The sequence below is a fragment of the Typopeltis vanoorti genome, chromosome 20, assembly GCF_054136105.1.
Source record: "Typopeltis vanoorti isolate ZY-2024b chromosome 20, IOZ_Tvanoo_1.0, whole genome shotgun sequence".
Classification (NCBI taxonomy): Eukaryota; Metazoa; Arthropoda; class Arachnida; order Uropygi; family Thelyphonidae; genus Typopeltis; species Typopeltis vanoorti.
Window position 1 is genome coordinate 77705832 of NC_143568.1, and position 21370 is coordinate 77727201.

General features: G+C 35.1%; 1 protein-coding gene across 6 annotated transcripts in view; it reads left to right on the top strand.

The window, feature by feature from the left end:
• The window catches only part of brm (ATP-dependent helicase brm), a 677861-nt gene that overhangs the window by 286118 nt on the left and 370373 nt on the right, over nucleotides 1-21370 (top strand). For all 6 annotated transcript variants that reach the window (XM_090410652.1, XM_090410651.1, XM_090410655.1 and 3 more), the window contains 2 exons: nucleotides 1691-1854; nucleotides 9285-9462. In XM_090410652.1, coding sequence (XP_090266778.1) covers nucleotides 1691-1854; nucleotides 9285-9462 — 342 coding nt within the window. The remainder of the gene's footprint in view (nucleotides 1-1690; nucleotides 1855-9284; nucleotides 9463-21370) is intronic.

A 21370-nucleotide genomic window follows, 5' to 3' on the forward strand; every position in this document is an offset into this window, starting at 1 on the left:
TCCCAGTTGCATTCATCATATTGAATATTTTTTTATTTGCCTATTTATTTGAATATTTATTTTTTATTGGTTCTGTTTGCCTTTATATTACTTATCTTTAGATGTTAGTCATTATACTTAGCGATACATTAACTTAACTAAATTACTTGCTTCTAATATTAGAGTATGTTGCTTTATAGTATATTTGTCTTCTGTAAATGTAGACCCAAATCAGTAATGCTCCATGAAGATAAAATAACTAATAGTTTAAATCAAAAATTATACTAAGTGTGAAATTAAATAGTGACAGGATTTTAGCTTAATCTGTATTCTGTATATTTTAAGCTGAATACTGATTGCACAGATAAGTGACATAACTATCATTCCATTTTATCCCTCAGTACGAAAAATAGGTTTCCAAAGAGCTTATGCACCCAGTTAAAATACATTGAAAAGGTTAATCAGGTTCTTAAGAAATCCACTGATGCTTATTGTTTGCTGGCATATAAGATGCACCCCCTTTTTTGTACACATTTTTTAGGGAAAAAACTTTATCACTGATTAATATGATGAATTTACAGTATTTCAAATATAAAGTAATAAGTTGGTCTACTTTCAACAAATACCTAATCTAACTAGGAAAGAGTACCCACTTTTTAATCTTCTTCATCAAAACCCAGAAATTCATCTACAGAGCTAAATGAAGAGACACTTGAAACTTCTTCTAAATCAGAATCTGAGTCCTCATGCAACAAATTGTCCTCTGTACCATCCAGTGCATTACTAATGCCACACTTCTTAAATGTAACCACTGTCTCAGTTTTCACAGCATCCCATGAAGCTTTGACCCACTCACAAACTTGCGAAATGCTAGGCCTCTTCCTTCTTCTTGACGGCATAACCTCAAAATCTGAAGACTGCATCCAGCTGTTCCATTTCTACTTCATAAATCCCTTAAATGGTTTATTAATACAGGTATCTAAAGGTTGAAGCTAACTAGTTAGACCTCCTGGAATTACAGCTAACTGAGTTTTCAATTCCTTGAGTTTATTTTTAACATCTTCTGTTGTGTGAGAACAAAACTGATACTAGCAGGGCAGGCTTCTTCAACAGTCTGCCAGGGTGCCTAGACCAAAGTTTATCTATCCATAACTTCATTCCTCCTCCATCCATCCAGCCTTTTGTGTGAACATGTACAAACACTCCTTCAAGCAGTTTTAAGTGCATCCACTGAACTCTACGTAACTGAAACTCTCAACACTGCAAGGAAGCAATCGCGTAACTCAGAACAGAGAAAATTTCCTGAAATGAAAGCAATAAAAAACTGAGTATCGGGGTATAAGATGCACCCTGTTTTTCAGACTTATTTTCAAAGAAAAAAAGTTCGTCTTATACACCGGCAAATACAGTATTTGTGAGTTATTTATTCCCAATAATTTATCAAGCAGGTTAGTCTCCTTCACTCATATGCACAAATATTAAAGTAGTGAATATTTCTATAATATCATGTTTCTGTGGTCTCTACAACATAACACATAATAATTTTGTTTTGCTTAAGAATTTGTTAAATTTCATAAAATTTATAGAACTCATTTTATCAGAATTATTTCCATTGATAATATATTGTTTAATGGAATGTATATAAACATTCCTACCAAACTGTCCTTGTTCTAAGTAAATTATGTAACTTATAAATATTATGGTTGTATAGGTCAAAGGATTGGAATGGTTGGTATCCCTGTATAACAATAATTTGAATGGCATTCTGGCAGATGAAATGGGTTTAGGGAAAACAATCCAAACCATCGCATTGGTCACCTACCTAATGGAAAAAAAGAGAGTAAATGGGCCTTATTTGATTATTGTTCCATTGTCGTAAGTAAATATGCCTTAAGTTTTCAATTTCTGAATGTAAATTTATTTGTTATAAAATAAAGATGCCAAGAAATTATATTCTTTGTTTAATCCTTTATCCAGGTATAAGCAAATAGAGTTTGCTTGAAGTATCTTCACAACTAGGCTACTTGTATATAGAGGCTAATGACTTTGCATCAATTGCCTTAGTATCACAGTGTAAAGCATACCTCCTATTGGATGTGTATAATGTTATGCATTATGAAATGCATAGCATTATACACGTTTGAAAGGAAGTGTGCTTTGCATTATGAAACACATAGCATTATACATGTCTGAAAGGAGATGCAAAGTCATTAGCCTCTATATACTTAAAATATGTGGTTCTATTTAAACCAAGAATATAATTTCTTGGCATTTTTAATTTATAGTATAACCAAGTAAACAAAAAAAAAATCTTGCAACATAAATGTATTTATTGTTTTGTATGGTAACTGACCTCTAGTTACATGTATTGTAAAGCTGTTTATTATTATTTGAAGAAATAATAAACAGCTAAACAGCTCTAATACAAAGTGAGTAAATTACTATCCCAGTATCTTCTCTTCATATGCTTTTTGCCCAAAGAGCATCATATTTCTTGACTCATTTATGAATTTGGATCTTACCCAACTTTCCCAATAATTCTCATTCTGTTAATTACCACTCCTGATATAATGGTTAGTCTGTAATTTTCTACCTCTATCTTTTAGTCTGTTTTATATAATGGAATTATCTTGTGCTCATTCCTTGGGATCCCAGCCTACTGAAACTTAAATTAAACAGTATGTTAATGAGCCATGATATCATCTAATCCCATGGTCATATTTGCATGAAGATTTTATATCCTCAGTATCTCTAATCCATCTACTCCTCACATTGATCTCTGTTATCAGAGACTGCAGCATCTTCTGGATGATATACTTAGACTTAAATTAAAAACTTGGTTGGGGTACTGCAAGTTCCCTTGGACTTTTTCATAACAACACAGCAGCAGCAGCAGGTGATATCTCATCCAATCCCCTACATCAATTCATGTTGAGATTTCATTACATTCTAAGCATCTTCAGTTCATCTGTCTCTCTTCGTATATCAGTTATTGTCATCACATCTCTATCTGGATAATTCACCCTTACGAAGTGGATATTAAGTAACAATTTCTTCTGCTTCTGCTGAATTCTTTCTCTCTATGTGAGGCACCTGTTCATGGGAGGGGACTTACAAGTGGCTCTTTTTTTCCTTGTTCTTTTTCAGTGCTTTTCTTCTCATATTCTATACTTCTGAATCTTTTTTACTATCCTGTCTTCCAGACTGCCATCAGTAGGATCCACTACCTTGCAGTTGTGTATGTCATGTTGCCCTTTGACATCCAGAAATTGAAATCCTGGTGGTCTTGCACTAATTTGGTCCCTGCTTCATTAAAAAGGCATTCCTCAGTGGCCTAGCTTAGATCATTCAGTTAGTGGTCTTGTCTACAAGGATCAGTGGTGTTGCAGTAGGTTTCCTTTCCCCATGGTCCAGGGACCAGCCAAGATAGCTGTGATGTTAGTATAGTGTCTGGAGTAGCCCCAGTATCCCACTCCTCACTGCAGTCATTGTTTGGTAGTGAGTTGGGAGTTTTGGCTCTGAATGAAACTTCCACTATGAACAAGAAAATTTTAATCCTCAAGTTTATCAGAGGCCATCAACAAGCCTCACTCATGTCCAGAAACCATTCAAACATCAACAGAAAAAATAATAAAAAAGCAAATAACATCAGATGCAACAGGTACTACACTCAACTGAAGAACATCCACTTGGGAAAATCTTCATCATTATAACGCTAATTACGGATATAGACCATATTGGTCTGTTCCGGTCTCATTATCCAGCCTTCTCTTTCTGCTTGGTTTATATTTTATTATTTGTTTATGATATCAGGTGTTGGCCATTTGGTTTACATGTTCTATCCATTTTTGTTTATAATTGTTTAGTTTTTCTTCTATTGATTTTGTTTTTAGTTCTTTTAAAATATCTTTGTTTCCTTTTTGGTCTAATAATGTGTATTTTGCAGTTCTTCTCATAAATCTCATTTCACTTGTTTTTATTCTTCGTTTATTTGGTTTGCTTATTGCCCAGATTTCATTATGGGTACTTTAGCAGTGCCCATAATAATATGGGCACTGCTAAAGTATTGTATATTTTCAAGCGTGTTTCTTTTTTGTACTATATTTGGATTTGAGTTTTCTATTTATCAGGCCTATAATCTGTAAAAATTTTGAAGTTTTTAATTTTGTCTTTTTCTCCTTCATATGATATTTCACATCCAAGATAACTGAAAGTATTTATCTGTTCTACTATTTTACTTCCAACTGGAGTTTGTCCACAAAATGCCATTGTTTTAGTTTTATCTATGGAAATTTTCATTCCAAACTGTTCTTCTATAATATTTAAATTATATATTGCTCTTTGTAAATTGTCTTCTTTATCTGATATCATTACCTGATCATCTGCAAATAATAGCATATTTATTTTGTTGTTCTGGGAAATTTCTATACTTGGATTGTTTAAGGTGTTCCACTGTATTAATATTTCATAATATAAATATTGAAAAGTGTTGGAGACAGAGGTCATCCCTGTCTTACTCCTTGATTTATAGATTGTTTTTCAGACATTTTTTCATTTATTTTTATTTTTATTTCATTATCTTTGTATATGTTGAATATTGCATGTAATAAAATATTAGATATATTTATTCTTTGTAATATATCAAACAGTATATATTTTTTTACTTTGTAAAATACTTTTTCGTAATCTATAAACAAAAGATTTTCTAAATTAAATTCTCTTCTGTTTTCTATAAGTAGTTTTAAACAGAAAGCTGCATACATTGCAATGCTTCCTTTTCTAAATCCATTTGACATTCTAGTAATATTTTTTCACTAATTATTTTCAGTTTTTCATTAAGTATTCTGCTATATATTTTGTAGCATGTATTCAATAAACTAATACCTCTATAATTAGCAGGTTTTGTTTTATTCCCTTTTTTTAAAAATATGGGTATTTCTATACTAGTATTCCATTCTATTGCTATTTGTATGTATTTTATTTAAAAAAGTTTAATAATCTCTGACGAAATTTTTTTCCAGCAAATTTATACAGTTCGGAGTTTATCCCATCTTCTCCTAAAATTAAAATTTTTTTAATAATCTCTAGGAAAATGTCACCCTTTTTCATCCATGGTTTGCAAGGGTGGCAGGATTTCCCAAAATCATTGAAGCAATTTCATTCAAGGGAAATTCTCATAGAAACAATAACAACAAAACGACGCAACAGGGCATCTCTTTCATACAACATACATCAGGGGAATACATCTGCCTTTGCCTGCACTAAACACACTTGAAGCCTTGGAGCCCAGTAATGATCTAGTATTACAAAATGTAGCTATCGTTCATGATGACAAGATGGAAGGACAGACCTTCCTACCGAAGAATTTTCATCATTGTGGGCAACAATGTTCCCCTCCCCCTTCCCATCAACAACTCCCACTTAATACAAATATAGAGGTAGTTGTCATCAAACTCTCATTCAGATCCCTTATAACAGCATGATGCATTCTACTTACTTCCTGTTACAAATATCTCTTAGGATGATCTTGATTATATCATATTTCAGTTACCATCCCATTTACATTTAATTGGGGATATTTAAATAGTCACAGCACTGTGGGGTATGCCCAAACCAACACCAGCAGCATATTTTTTTTTTTTTCAACAACAGTAATCTATCCTTCTTAAATGCAAAAAGCAACTTTTTCCATATGCCTGTCCAAACATTCACTGCCGTTGATTCAATTGTCTGCTTACCAAAACTTGTCTCTCTCTTCAAGTAGGAAACTGATGAGAACTTATTTGGGAGCAGTCATTTCCCCACCCTGACTCACCCACCTTTTCTACTTTGGTAGAATTCTATTCTACAACAAGGTCAGTTCATTCCTATTAATGATGCAGTGAACCATGTGATAGAGCATATTGCACAAGCTGCATCAACTGCATTTCCTAAAACATCTAGTCAGTTTCCTCATTTTCATAAGCCATGGGGGAAATGATTGCTCTGCAGTCAGGAGTATCTTCTGCAGATGCCCCAAAACAACAAACCGCATTGATTTCAAACAGCCTAAGCTCAAGAAGGAGATATCTGTCACTAGAGTGAGAAAGAATCCTGGATCGAATCTTCCATAACAAAAGCAGCCAACAGTAAAGAAGCCTGAGACAGAATTCAGAAAATGTTGGATAGATAAACCACTCACCAGCTGTCTATCCTTGAACATAATGGATGCACAGTTGCTGACCTAACAGTAGTTTCCATCACACTCAGGGAGATATTTGCTAAAACATAGTATATCTTCTTATTCCTGTGAGTTCTCGGCTAGAAATGCAAAACAGAACTGTACCTGCTGAGCAGAATATACACTGCTTGGAAAGAATTCAATGGACACGATAGTGTGAGGAACAAGCAGTTGCAAGCTTTAATTGCAGAACCTCTTCTCACTGTAATGACTGCAGCAATCCTGCAGGGCATACTTTCCACAAGCGTATGATAGCGATCAGTGGGAATTTTGGACTATTCTTTCTGTGGGCATGTAATGAGGTCCCAGGCTGTTGTGGGGAGGACATCCCTTGACCTCACCTGAAGCTCCAGTTCATCCCACAGACATTCAGTAGGGTTGAGATCAGGGCTCTGTGGAGGCCAGTCAAGTCTGGTGAGATTTATGTCCACAAACCAAGTAGTTACACAGCAGCAGCAGCAGCAGCCTTAGAACATGGTGCATTGCAGTTCTTAGAAACACCACAAAGTTGGAAGCATTGCATTGTCCAGAAAGTTCAGATTCCTCTTGAAGGTCAGTGTTTGTGGCACCACAAACAGAGGTCTGAGCCCAAATCAGGGGGAAAAAAAACAGGATTATATCATCACATACCACCACCTCCAAATTTCAGAGTTGGGGGTTACACACTCTGGTAAGAGATGTTTACCTGGCCCACTTACACTTGACCATCTGCTCGGTAGAGAGTGTAGCATAGAGAGTTTTTGCTCCATAGCACAGCTTTCCAAGCTTCTATATCCCACTGTACATGCTCTTTGCACTACTGAAAACTGCTGCATTTTGGTTCAGGTAATGTGGCACTTGCATATTGCAGTCCTATCATGGAAATCCATGTTGTGAGCCTCGGTTCTAAATGTTTTTGTGCAAATTCTTGTTCCAGTCAATTCCTGGAACTCTGCATTCAACATGTCAGCCAGTGAATCAGTTTTTATATATTATCCTTAGCACCCTACAGTCACTTTCAGTGGGTGTGGTGGGTAGCACTTGCAGTTGACACCCTTCGCTTCCATCTCAGTGTGGTATCATCGATTGTTGACCTGGTATGACCTAATTTGTCAACAATTTGCTAAACAGATAGGCCTGCAACGTGGCATCCTATCACCACACATGATGAATTACACCATGTTTAGAATAAAATTCAGCAGGTACTGACCATGATTATTATTTGCTTTGCTCTTTGCTCCAAATTTTCCCAACACATTTCCTGCTTTGCTGTTCAGATCTCCAGCTAGGATCAAATTTCTCCTTTTCTTTATGTCATCTCATTCAACTTTAATCTGCCATTCAAGATTATTGGTTTGGTTTAGTATTGAAACTTGGATGAATATAACATCATGCAATTGTTAAACATATGAATCTTACCTATTTTTGTCATGTCTGTTTTAGTAATGCCAATTATGTGGATGATGGACTTATTCTCTAATTCTTCTGCTGGTTCCACTTCTTTTTCTCTGATACTTATGTTGATGTGCCTATCTCAAATTTTGTCAATGATAAGTTTGTTCCGGTAGATGAGTTTCTGATGAAAACAGTGCCATTTTCAAGTTCCTGAAGAAAGACATAAGGTCTTGACATCTATAGACGTCCAGCTAAATCTGGATATGATTCTGTAACACCTATTTAACCAGGATATGTCTCATCCTGCATGACATTTCATGTTGTTGTACTGTCATCCTTTTATTTAAGCGAGAACACGATACAGTGTGGTCTGCTAATCACAAAATTGTCAACCCATCCGTTTTCATTCAGTATCATGGTGGACACCTAATAATGGGTTGCACCACAAGAAGGTGAGATTGGATGTTGGGTCAGAAGCCTTTTGCATTCCTTAAAAGACACTTTGGAGGCCTTCTCCAATTATCAAGATTTGACCTTTAAGCAAGCACTCCTGTTTTTTAAGTTTGAACAGCTAACCATTATGATAAATAAATTTGAATAAAGGTAGATTATATAAAGATGTCTCAAAACCAGTTAATGCATCTGTACAATACCATTGTAGTTAAGCATTTCATTTTTCAATTCATTTTTTGAATTGTTAGTGGGTTTGTATAACTGCCTTACTGAAATATATTCAAGATGACTGTATTATCTCCCCTTAGATATTTTCTTTCATTGCTTTCTTGCTTTTGTTTTCACATGCACACTCCTGATATGTGCCATCAAGGGTATACATAATCCATGATAATGCTATGGAATTAACCCCCAAACCGGCCATGACATCTATAGACGTCCAGCTAAATCTGGATATGATTCTGTAACACCTATTGAATAACATGGATAAGAAGTGCAATTTGGTCTCACTATTTCATCCACCTTGGCTGATATGGAGGTTACGTTTATATTATTACTAGATTTCTGTCAATACTTTTCCCCAGAATTGGTCTTATTGTCAGGAGTCAGTCCAGTTTGTTAGATCTTAATATTTTGGTCGTATAAAGCTCTTCTAACTACATCAGTCCATCTAGATTCTGATCATCCTCTGAGTCTTTTACTGGTATTAGGAAATCTGTTTTACTTGCTTTTCTGCTTTGTTGCTATCTATTGCTCTTGGTAATTTTTCATATTAATTAATCACTCAAAGCATCTAGAATATTCTTAAGTTTTTATACCACCTCGAATTTAAAGGAATATTATCTTTGGTATTTATGTCGTCTTTGAAAGAACATTACCAAAGGAATCAAAATCAACTATTACTTCTGCAGGGTTGTTTCTTCATTTTGAAGAGTTCCTAAAGCCTTTAAAACATTTACCATTTTTTTAATATTTCTCTTCTCTCTCTTTTAGAATCTTATCATGATTTTTGTTTCACTCCTTTTGCACAGGGTTATTATTCCTGCATTTTACTCTGTTTTCTCTCCCATACTGATTTACTAGCCAGGAACTTTCGAATAATTTTGTTCATTAAAGAGTATGGTTAAAATTTCATATGTAGTATATCTATTACTAGATTTTTAATGAATAGAACATTATTAACATATATGTAAAATAAGAAACATCCAAAATGTGTGACCTCTGTTGATCAGACTTTTTCCCCCCTCCTGCTTCTCAGAACTCTTTCTAACTGGATGCTAGAATTTGATCGTTGGGCTCCGACAGTTATTAAAGTTGCATATAAAGGATCACCTAATGTCCGTCGACAAATTTCACAGCAGTTAAAAAGCAGTAAATTTAATGTACTTCTTACAACATATGAATATGTGATAAAAGATAAAGCAATTTTGGCCAAGGTATGTTAGTATTTTTTATGTGTACAGGAAATTTCTTGTGCATTTTTTTAAAAATTATTATTTAATCTAAAACTAATAATTTTTACCAATATGCTATACGTTATGCAGTCTACAACACATCATTCAGCAGAGAAATGTATTTCATCTTTCATACAACAAACTATCCTATTATTGTGAATGAAATATCTTAAATAACATAGCAGAGGTTGCATTACTTCATTGTTGCATATGTTGAATGAATGAATGAAGAACATTAGAAATAGCATTTGATAAGTTTTGTTTATCATATACTTATATGTGAAATAAACCTCCACTTATTAAATATATAAATGGAAAAATGAAGAAATAGTATTGATAAAATCTCTGAAACCACATCTATGGTAGCAACAAACAAGGTGACATATTCATCATTTGGAAATCTACCCTAAAACACATCAGTAGTTTTGTCTATTTCCTAAATAGCCACATCCAACAATTCAGTTTATTCTAGAATTTGAAATGAATAAAAAGATTTCATTCCTAGGCCTTTTTAATTGGTGAAAACAAAGATGGAGAAATACCTTTGGATATCTTTAAGAAATTAACCCATTTGGGCCAACACTTTTCCTATCCATAACAAAATTTAGGAATTATCACAATCTTAAAAGTGGAACTTTACATATCATTAATATGATGATGGGGGGGGGGGAGGGATTATCATTTTATAAGATACCTACATGTGCAGTCACCGAAGTCAAATATCAATGTTCAATTTCATTAGCCTGTATCTGAGTAGTCATATAAATATTGAGATATACCCCATATGTCGGCGTATAAGAAGACTCTCGAAGACTACAGAAAACCCCTTGAAATCATGGGTCATCTTATACGGCGAGTATAAAAAGGGAAGCTTAATTTCTTGGATGAACATTTAGGTAGTTACAATACATCGTTATATAAGAAAATAGGCAGTGTTTATAAACAAATCAGATTAATTTTTTGTTACATAAATTTATTTAAAATATTACAATAGATGTAAATCTTAAAAAAACAAATAATAATTGTTATCCTCAATTTTCATGTTAATTTTCTTCATCTGTTTAAAATAGTTTTTCAGATTCAATGTTTAAATGATCGTCATATGGATCCCAGTTTGAATCCGGTGAATTGATTTCATTTTCATCGTTATCAGTGTCCCACAACAGATCATCTTCTGTACCATCCATAAGATTAGAGATACCACACTTTTTAAATGATTTTATTACAGTCTCTACTTTTACACTATTCCATGCTTTGATTACAAAATTGCAAAACATAACAAGTGATTCAGTGCATATAGATCCACCGTTTGTAAATAATTTTTCACCAGTCAACATCCAATTATTCCACTCTTCTCGCATGTGATCTTTAAATGGTTTGTTCAAACAGACGTTTAGTGGTCGCAATATAGAAGTTAAACTACCTGGTATAACAGCAATTTTTGTGTTATTTTTTTCTAGAAGACTTTTAGTATTCTCAGTTAAATGATTATGAAACATATCCCATACTAATAAACTGCATTTCTTCATTATACTATCTGGTCGCATGTTCCACACATTATTTATCCATAATTTCACACCATTTTCGTCCATCCATCCTTTTTTGTGAAAATGTACAAAAACACCTGAAGGAAATTTTATCATAGGTTTAGTTTTATGTTTGAAGATGATCATTGGTTTTAACTTGGTTCCATCAGCCAAACATGACAACACAACCGTAAACTTTGTTTTTTCATGATCTGTACTTCGAACTAGCATACTCTTACTGCCTTTAGACTCCACTGTTTTATTGCTTATCGTATCAAAACTCATAGGAGTTTCATCCATATTTCCAAAATTTGACAATAGAAATTTATATTCTTGTCTCAACTGAATAATAAATTTATGGAAATTATTAAGTTTGTGGTCAAGATTTGCTGGTAGTTTTTGAGCAATTATCGTTTTTTGTCATATTACCAGATTTGGTCTGTTATTAGTTTGCTTTACCATTTCAATTACCCTTATTTTAAATTGAGCTTTATACTTTCTTTGTTTTGTTGCTGGTTCCATGATTTTAAATGATTACAATTTTAATAATCCTAAAATTAAAAAAAAAATGCAAAATTAATAATTAAAATTGGGGCTAATCGCTTTTAATTAGGGTAATTCGAATAAATACCAAATCGATGCTATGCAAAAAAATAACGGATATGCATAGATATAAAAATAATGAATATACAATACCTAATGTTGCATTAATGCAAGAAAGAAGAAATTGGGGGGGGGGTCATCTTATACAATTGACATAACCTTAAAACCTAAAAATAGCCTAAAATTTAGGCATCATCCTATACGCCGGCATTATACGGTATATATTTCAATTTTTAAAGGAGTCAATTTCAAAACTGCTTTCAAAGCAGTGTACGATGTGCAAAATTTCCTGCATTCTCCAAAAGACAATTTTCCTTTTCACGAACACCACGATGTATACATGATTTTTAATCATCATCATCATCAAATTCCTGCCATGTACCCTCAAGGGGTGTACAGAATATGATAGTACTACATGAAAAAAATTACATCATTACTAACTTCCTATCTACAATTTTCCTTCAAATCAGTCTGTTACTTGTCAAGACTCCAACATTATCAGATGTTATATTTCTATCATCTAAGGCACTTTGTACCGTATCAATCCACCTATATCTTGGTCTTCTTCTGGGTCGTTTTGCTGCCAACCTGGCAGAGAACACTTGTTTTGCTAATCTTTCTTCACCCATTCTGTTTAAGTGACAATACCACCTGAGATCAGCTCTGCTAACGCATTCCTGGATGTTGACAATGTCAAGTTCTTTCCTAATATCCTCATTTTTAATATGATATTGCCATTGATGCCATCTGTTCACGCCTATAATCTTTCTCAGGACTCTCATATCTGCAGTCTCTAGTCTTTGGTCAAGTGTTTTACTTCTGACCCAGCTCTCAGATCCATAAATTAAAACTGGTTTGAACACTGTCTTGTATACAGTGTTCAAACCAGTTGTAATTTATGAGTTTCCATACACAGTCTTGTATACAAATTTAGTGTTCCAACTAATTTCTCTCTTATTCCATATGAATTTATTCAATTGACTTCCTACCATACCAGCTTTGCTGATTCTGTTGTCTATTTCTATATTTAATTTACCATCTTCAGTAAAAATTGTGCTTAAGTAGCTGAAATGTTTCACTTGTTCGACAGGTTCTCCATTCACAACACAGTTGACATTTTCAATGACTCTGACTAATTTCATTGTCTTTGTCTTTTTATTGCTGACCTTCATACATATCTATTACAACAGCTATTCAATTTAGTCAGAGAATCTTGTAGCGGATTTATTTAGAAGTATAACATCATCTGCATGAAGCAAAGAGCTGACATTAACATCTCCAATTTTGATATCATGTTTAATACCACTTTCCTTCATAATGTGATCCATATAGATAATGAATAACAGAGGGAATAATGTACATCCTTGTCTCACACCAGATTTAACATTAAACCATCTTCCTGTACTTCCTTCAATTCTAACTGCTGACTTAGAACTCAAATAAAGACTAAGTATTGCTTGATATAATGCCCCATTGACACCATATAACTGTAGCGTATTGAATAGCTTCTCTCTTGTTACCTTGTCATATGCCTTTTCCAAATCGACAAAACTTAAATACAGATCTTTGTTATATTCCCATGCTTTCTCGACTATTTGTCGTAAAGTGAATATCTGATCTTGACAGCCTCTATTTGGCCTGAATCCAGCTTGTTCTTCACCAAGCTTTTCTTCCACAATTCTTCTCAACCGTTTCTCAAGTATACTTGTATAGATCTTGCCAGGAACACTCGGTAGGGAAATACCTCTGTAATTCTCACATTCAGTTTTATTTCCCTTTTTATATATGGGTACTATGAGAGCTCTATCCCGATCATCGGAATTCATCTCTCTGTCCGGGTTTTCTGAACTAGGCAGTGCAGCCACTGTAAGACTCTTATGCCACCATACTTCAGTATTTCTGGTCGAATATCAACTACTCCTGCTGCCTTTCCACATTTCAAGCCTTTGATGGCTTTTTCTACTTCAAGTATGGATATGTATTCCTGACTGCATGCTTGGTCAGTGTTTTTTACCACTGTGCTGTCATCACTGCTTGTTTCATTTAGCAGTTTTTCAAAGTAATTACTCCATACTTCAAGGATATCTTTTTCTCCCGTTTTCATGTCACCTTTATCATCTCTAACTCCTTTTACAGCACTCTTTCCTCCATTCCTAAGCTTCTTCAACAACCTCCAGAATATTTTACCACCTTCTTGATATTTATTTTCTATATTCTTGCCAAAGTCCTCCCATGTCTTTTGTTTAGCTAGTTTTACACAGTGTTTAGCATTCTTGCATTTGTCTCTGTATTCTCTAAGAGCACAAGCTGACTTAATTGCCAGTAACTTTTGATATGCTTTCTTCTTTTCCTTCACTGCCTCTTTAACTTCCTGTGTCCATCAGGGAGTTCTGATTTTTTTATCCTTGCAGACAACCTCACCACATGCCTCTCTGGCAGAAGCAATCAATGATTTCTTCAGAGTTTGCCACTGAATCTCCAAGGTTTGATTCCTGTTCTCAAAGTCTTTCATTTTCTTTTCAGTAATCTTTCTGTATTTTAGTCTACAGTTCACATCTGAGAGCTGCTCAACTTTTATTTGCTTTAAAACTTTCTTACATGTTATTCTTTTCAATATGAAATTCAATTTTATCCTACTCAAGGCTAAATAGTAATTACTTCCAATTTCAAATCCTCTGTACACTCTGGTGTCCTGCACCAGGGAGAAAACATCACTATCAACACATAGTCAATGAGACTTTTCTTATTCCTTGCCTCTTCTCTCCATGTGAATTTCTGCATATTTTTATGTTGGAACATGGTGTTATTAATAACCAGTCCATGTCCTGAGCAGAAATCCAACAGATATTTGCCATTATTATTAGCTTTGCTGTTTTCTCCAAATTTTCCCAAAATATTTTTGTGTGTCTCACAATCATTTCCTACTCTGCTATTCAGATCCCTAACAAGGACCAACTTTTCCTTTTTCATTGTGTCAGATGCTTTTTCTAAAGCCTCAAAAAATTCCTCCACTTCTACTTTAGTAGAACCTTCTGTGGGACCATAGGCACAAATAAGTCTCATTGTCCAGTACCCCATTCTCATATTTGCCCACATTACTCTACTTGAGACTGACTGCCATTCAAGAAGATTAGCCTCGTATTTTGTGTTGAATACTATGGCTACTCCTTCCTTTCCTTGATTGTCATTGCCCAAATATAACATTTTGTATTTATTGCTCAGAAAGATCTCACCAGTTTTTGTCTTTTTTGTTTCAGTCACAACTATTATGTCGATTTGGTACTTATCTAATTCCTCAGCTAGCTCCATATCTTTGCCATTCAGGCTTCTTATATTGATAGTACCAATCTTTAACTCTGGTGATGTTGAGTTGGGGTTTGTTTTCAGATTTGCTCCAGTAGCTGACTTTTCGCTGTTCGCCCTTGTTCCCTGGCTAAATCAACGGGGTCTTGTTTAACCGGGTGACGCCCCAGCCAGCATGAAATTTTGTCATGTCGTACCATCATTTTTTATTTTGGTTTAACCAATAAGAATACAATTTGGTCGGCTAAATACAGTATCCAAGTAGATACCCAACAGGGTGCACCATGAGAAGGTGAGGATTGGACATTAGGTCAGAAGCCCTGGTCGGTTGTCTGCATTCCTTTAAAGGCTATGTGGAGGTCTCCTCTCAGTTATACAGCTTTGATCCTTAGCACCCCCATGATTTTTAATAATGAAGAAAAGTATACATAAATTACACAGAAATATGTTTTGAAATTCAGAAAATTGACAGTACATGATGTTGAATGAAAATCAAAATCATCCCATATCTGAAAAGATGTGGGATATGAGACTGCCATAAAATGAATTGATGTTAGAAAATAACTTCCTGTTAAGAACCTTCAAGGAATCGAGTGTAGTCTTATGCTCTGAAAGCAGGAACCAGGTTCTCATAGTACATTGATGTTTAGAAGGCTTTCATATGGCTATGCATCATATCACACTTCTGTTATGCTAGTAAGCATAGTCTGATGTGTTATCAAGTATGTCAGATAGCTAACTGGTTAACTCAACACTATAATGTTCTTTTCTTCAAAATGACTTCATTAACACATTGATGCAGGGCAGAGTCTACATGTTCAGACAGACAGAACCAATGGGAACTCCCTTCAGCATATATATATATGTTGCTTCTGTTTTTAGGCAAGTGCATGTTTGTACAGTTTATAAGACATGTTATTTGCACCTTTTGTTTTTGGTAGAAATTTATTTTTAAAATTAGCATTTGTGAACATTTGTGAATTTAATTTAAAATTAGAATTTGTGAACTTGAAAATCTTAAGTAGAGATTTTCAAGGGATTTAAACATTTAATAACTTTTTTTTATTTTTATTAACACACTCCTCAAGTTTATTGGCCCAGTCCCAACTATTAAATCTAAAGAGATGATTAACACTTCAATACATGACCTGGAAAAACAGATAACAACATCACTCCAAGTTACTACTTCTTCAATGCTACTCTGAAACACTGACTGCCTCCCAAAAGAAATCAAGAATCTCATCTGCAAGAAGAATAGAGCCAGGTGCGAGTATCACAGGATGCTGGCTCCTGAAGACTGAGAAACCATCAACAGAGCCATCTATATAGTCCAACAAGCACTTAGAGACTATCAAAACCTACAGCAGGAAATGAAACTGCTGTCCCCAAAAATCAAGGATCACTCACTGTGAAAAGTGACAGAGGCTCTCAGAATGGACCACAAACCCATCTCACCAATTCATGTTGAAACAGGTTTGTTCTATTATGCTGAGAGAGCAGAAGCTTTTGCCTATAGTTTAGATAAACATGCAGACCTACGAAAGTTGACACCAGTGCAATTTGAAATGCACAGATATTCCAAATGACACCCAACCAATGTCATCCTTTGAAATACAAGAGATAGTCAAGAAATTAAAGAACAGTAAAGCACTGAGTCCAGATGGCATTTCCAACAAGGTCATCAAACTACCCCACAAAGCCATTGTGCATCTTAACTATAAAATAGCATGTGTACCACAAATAAGTTTATAAATATATTAGAGATTTAAAAATATCCACTAAGTTGGTTTCTAAAAATAAATTTATAATGTAAATATTTTGTCTTACGTATTATGAGACATCATCGTGATGTGTTACGATGCATAAGATGAAATATTGACATAATAAATTTATTTTTACTGTGATATATGTGTTATTCTTTAGTTATGGATACTCCACAGGTGTCATATACAAGAAAATTATGCACCTTGTAGCAGTTGTTAATGCAATGCTAAGATTTCACTACATTCCACTGTGTAAAAAGAAGCTGACAATCTTAATCCTGAAACCAGGGAAAACAAAACAAAATTTCTGATTAAATGCTACTGACAAGATTGCAAAAAATCATGGGGAGGTGGGGACCTCATACCTGACAAGCAGTTTGGCTTCCTTGAGAATTGCTCCACTGTCCATTGTACAAAAAATTGTTAGTCCTGAAACACATCAGTTTGAGATACAATTGAAGATAGCTCATTGATGCCATCTTTCTTGATGTAAAGGCATCTGACAAGGTCTGGCATAGAGGTCTGCTCTAAGAACTGATCAACATCAAACTCTCATGAAGTCTGAGTAGTCTTATCTGATCCTGTCTTGAGGATCGAAAGCTTCATGTGAAACTACAGGAAATCAGATCATCTTAATGTAGGATTACAGCACTAGTTCCCCACGGCTCCCTACTGTTATGAATCTATATAGCTGACATCCCCCTGCACGGCCAACATAACAGTGCCTCTATGATGACACTGCAATACTGGCCTGATCCCCGAGGCTGAGATCGGTAACCAAAAAGCTGTAAATGAGAGCATTGGTTTAGGAGATGGTGCATCATTGTCAATACAGACAAGCATGTTGCTTTCTTCTTTATAAGGAAACAGGCACACCCTGAAGATGCCGTCATCATGTTTGACACCCACATCCACTCGCAGCCAGTCACTGAATACTTAGGTATACAGGACTCCACTTTGTATCATTCCATGTATTTGGCAACTGGCTGCTAGGGGATGGGGGTATCAAATAAAACAAAAATATAATTTCTTGGCAAGTTTAATTTAATTTGCAATCAAGAGGAAAAAACTTTGACAGATCCACATGTGGATCTGCCAAAGTGGTCTTGATCACTTCCTTCCATTGGATTCCTGCTTGTGGTATAGCTTCTACTGAAGTGACCTTTATCAGGACCCTTCAGTGGATGCTTTCTAGGAGATGAGCAGTTCTTGCTATCAGCTTGTGGGGAATTGATGCTTGGCTTGGTGTATCTGTTATTGTCTGCTACTGGATGGAGGTGAGGCTTCTACAGGTTTTGTCTGGTAGAACCATCACTGAGTATAGTGATTTAAAAAGATCCTTTCTGGCCACTCATCAAGGTTAGAGTGATCTGAAGGATTGCCGAGTTTTTGGAGACCCCCCCCCCCCTCTCTTTCTCTCTCTCACTTAAATAGGGCTGGCTTCCTGGGGAGTAAAGCAGTTCTGTTCAGTGATGGGTTTGTGGAGCCACTGCTGAGTTTACTGTCCTGTAATGATTCAGATCACAAATGATGAGTTTGGTAATGATACTTTAGGATCACTCAGTTTTTTGGAGAGCTACTACTGCATGTTAACAGTACATCAATAAAGTATGAAATTGCTCTGCAATTGTGTATGCTTTGTATTTGAGGAATACTAAGGCAATCAATGCAGCAACATTAGCCTCTATATACAAGCAGCCTAGTCATGAATGTGCATCACATGCAAGCTTTGTTTGCTTACACTTGGATTAAGGATAAAACAAGAATATAATTTCTTGGCAAGTATAAACTGCAGTGTTAGGACAAATGTATTTAGTTAGATACTGTGTTTACTGCTACAATAAAACTGCTTTTCTTGCATGTGTGCTGCATATTGTTTGTGTGATGGGAAGTATTTTCATTATGAAGAGTCCTTCCAGTTGTCCCTAATATACATTATTGCTAAATATAGTACACAGACTTACTATAAATGTCTATACTCTATTTAGTAATACAGTAAAACTACTTGTTTTTCTTCCTTCTGCAGCAATACATGTTGAGAATGTAATGAATAAAAATGCATCTATTTCTGAATAAAAATAAATCCTTCTGTGTATTAACAGAGAAGAATTTATTTTAAAGAAGTAGACTGTGTCCATTGATTTTCAAGAAAAAATACTATCACATGCATGATAACAATTATTGATAAGACATAAGAACTGTTCACAAAAGGAGAAAAATAAAATGTAATGAACGAAGGATTTGTGAACGACTGCATAATTCTAGTGATGATCTGAAATTACTATTCTTAGAAAATTCTTAGAAAACAAGGCAAAATAAAAATAAACAGAATTGAATATATGAAGCACGACGAATTAACAAATTGTGCAAGATTACTTACTGCTCCATCAATCTACATATATTCTTGCTACTCCTAGGTGAGTCACCTAGATGAGTTACCATTATTAGTTAATTCAATTAGTCCCTCCTTGTAGTTATTTACTGAGGAATACAGCCATGTTTATTATTAGTTATTTATATTTTGTAAACAAAACTCTTTCCCTCTTCTCATATTTTTTTTATTTTTATGTTTTTACTTATGCCTATCATAAATGCAAATACTCTTGCCCAGAGTTTATAGGATTACATGTTATTTGCTCCAATCATCAGCTTATATTATTAAAACACTTAAGGAATTGAACAACGTAGTTAAGGATATAAATTAAATTATACTTTAATAAATATTTTCCGATATTTCGGCAATGTCACATTGCCATCTTCTAAAGGAAGATGGCAATGTGACTTCTATACTGGCAACACACCATCACACATAAAAAACTCAGCCCATTTCAAAGCCAGCATAGAAAACCTTACACTCCAACATACTGACATAATGGTCAGCTTTGACGTCTCCTCTTTATTCACAAATGTCCCACTCAAGGAAACTCTAGAGCTAATCCAAGCTAAATTTTCTCTCGATATCTCAGCCTTATTTCACAATGAATTCAGGCTATTTCGTTTGGCAAGGAAAATTCTACAAACAAATAGAGGGGACAGCCATGGGTTCAACACTCTCCCCACCCTTGGCCAATTTCTTTATGGAGACCTTTGAAGAAAAAGCCTTAGCCTCTGCCCCACAAAAACCAACCATATGGCTTCGCTACGTTGATGATGTGTTTGCTATTTGGCCACATGGCTCTGAAACACTTCTCTCCTTCTTAACACACTTAAACAACCAACACCCCAGAATCAAATTCACCCTGGAAAAAGAGGAAAAAAACAGCCTCCCTTTCCTAGACACACTAATCACCCGCCAGCCTAATGGAACCTTAGTTTTCTCAGTTCACAGAAAACCCACCCATACAGGCAGATACATTCACCAACAATCCCCCCCCCCCAACAATATGGAGTAGTGAAAACACTATACAACAGGGCTAAACTAATCTGTTCAAACGACTTGGCCCTAAACACTGAACTAAATCACATCATCAACACTTTCTCAGCTAATGGCTACCCCCCCAAAAAAGTCCAAAAAATATTAGAACCTACAAACCACAGATCTCCTCTCCCCCTCCACAACAAGGATTACTCTAAATCCATCACCATTCCCTACATCCGAGGCACCTCGGAAAAGATTACCAAAATCTTAAAAAAGCATGACCTGACCTCCTGTTACAAACCTTACAGAAAATTGGCATCCCTTATCCGCTCCACTAAAGACCAACCACTTCCCCTAGACCTACCTGGTGTATACCAGGTCCCTTGCAGTTGTAATCTGTCTTACTTTGGCCAAACAGGCAGGACAGTGAATATCAGAATTTCTGAACACAAGGACTACATCCGGTTTCACAAATACAGTCATTCTGGGCTTGCGGACCATGCTCTGGATACACGCCACAGAATACGGTGGAAGAAAGCTACAGTGATACACCGTAGCAAATACAAATTTGAAAGACTCTTTATGGAATCAGCCTCAGCCCTAAGAAATTCTCCAAACCTCAACAAATTTGGTTGTATGCGACTGCCCCAAATTTGGGAGGCCTACATCTGCAGACCTTCAGCCCAACGGCCAAGAACACCTACTTAGCCCGCTAGAGGGCACCATCAGGACTTTTAGGAGAACAATAGCTTCATCTCTTCATTCCCAGTTACTGTGTTTGTAGTGCCAACGTGCACGTACTTTTTTTTGTAAGTTCCTTTAGAAGATGGCAATGTGACATTGCCGAAATATCGGAAAATATTTATTAAAGTATAATTTAATTTATATCCTTACCTATGTTGTTCAATTCCTTAAGTGTTTTAATAATGCATAACCAACGTATAACCCTGTCTACGAACATCAGCTTATAGAACACACACATGTATCATAAATGTGAATTATAAAGAATTTATTTGTCAGCAATTAAAGTATTTCTATTCACAACTGTTCTTTCTCTCTCCCTTATATTTGCCATTCTGAAATGTTTGATTGCTGTTGATTCACATATTTATACCTTTTACTAATTCAAATATACCAACCAAATATAGTATTCTCCTTAATTATTGTTTTCTAATATATCCTAAACAAACATATTTGTTCCCCCACTCCCAACAGATTTGGTTACATTTGAACAACCCATCACGATACGTAGCACATTCTCCAATATACAAACTTGAAAATGTAATGGGGCATGATATTTTCTCTCAACCAGCCAGAAGATTAAAGTGGCACCGGAA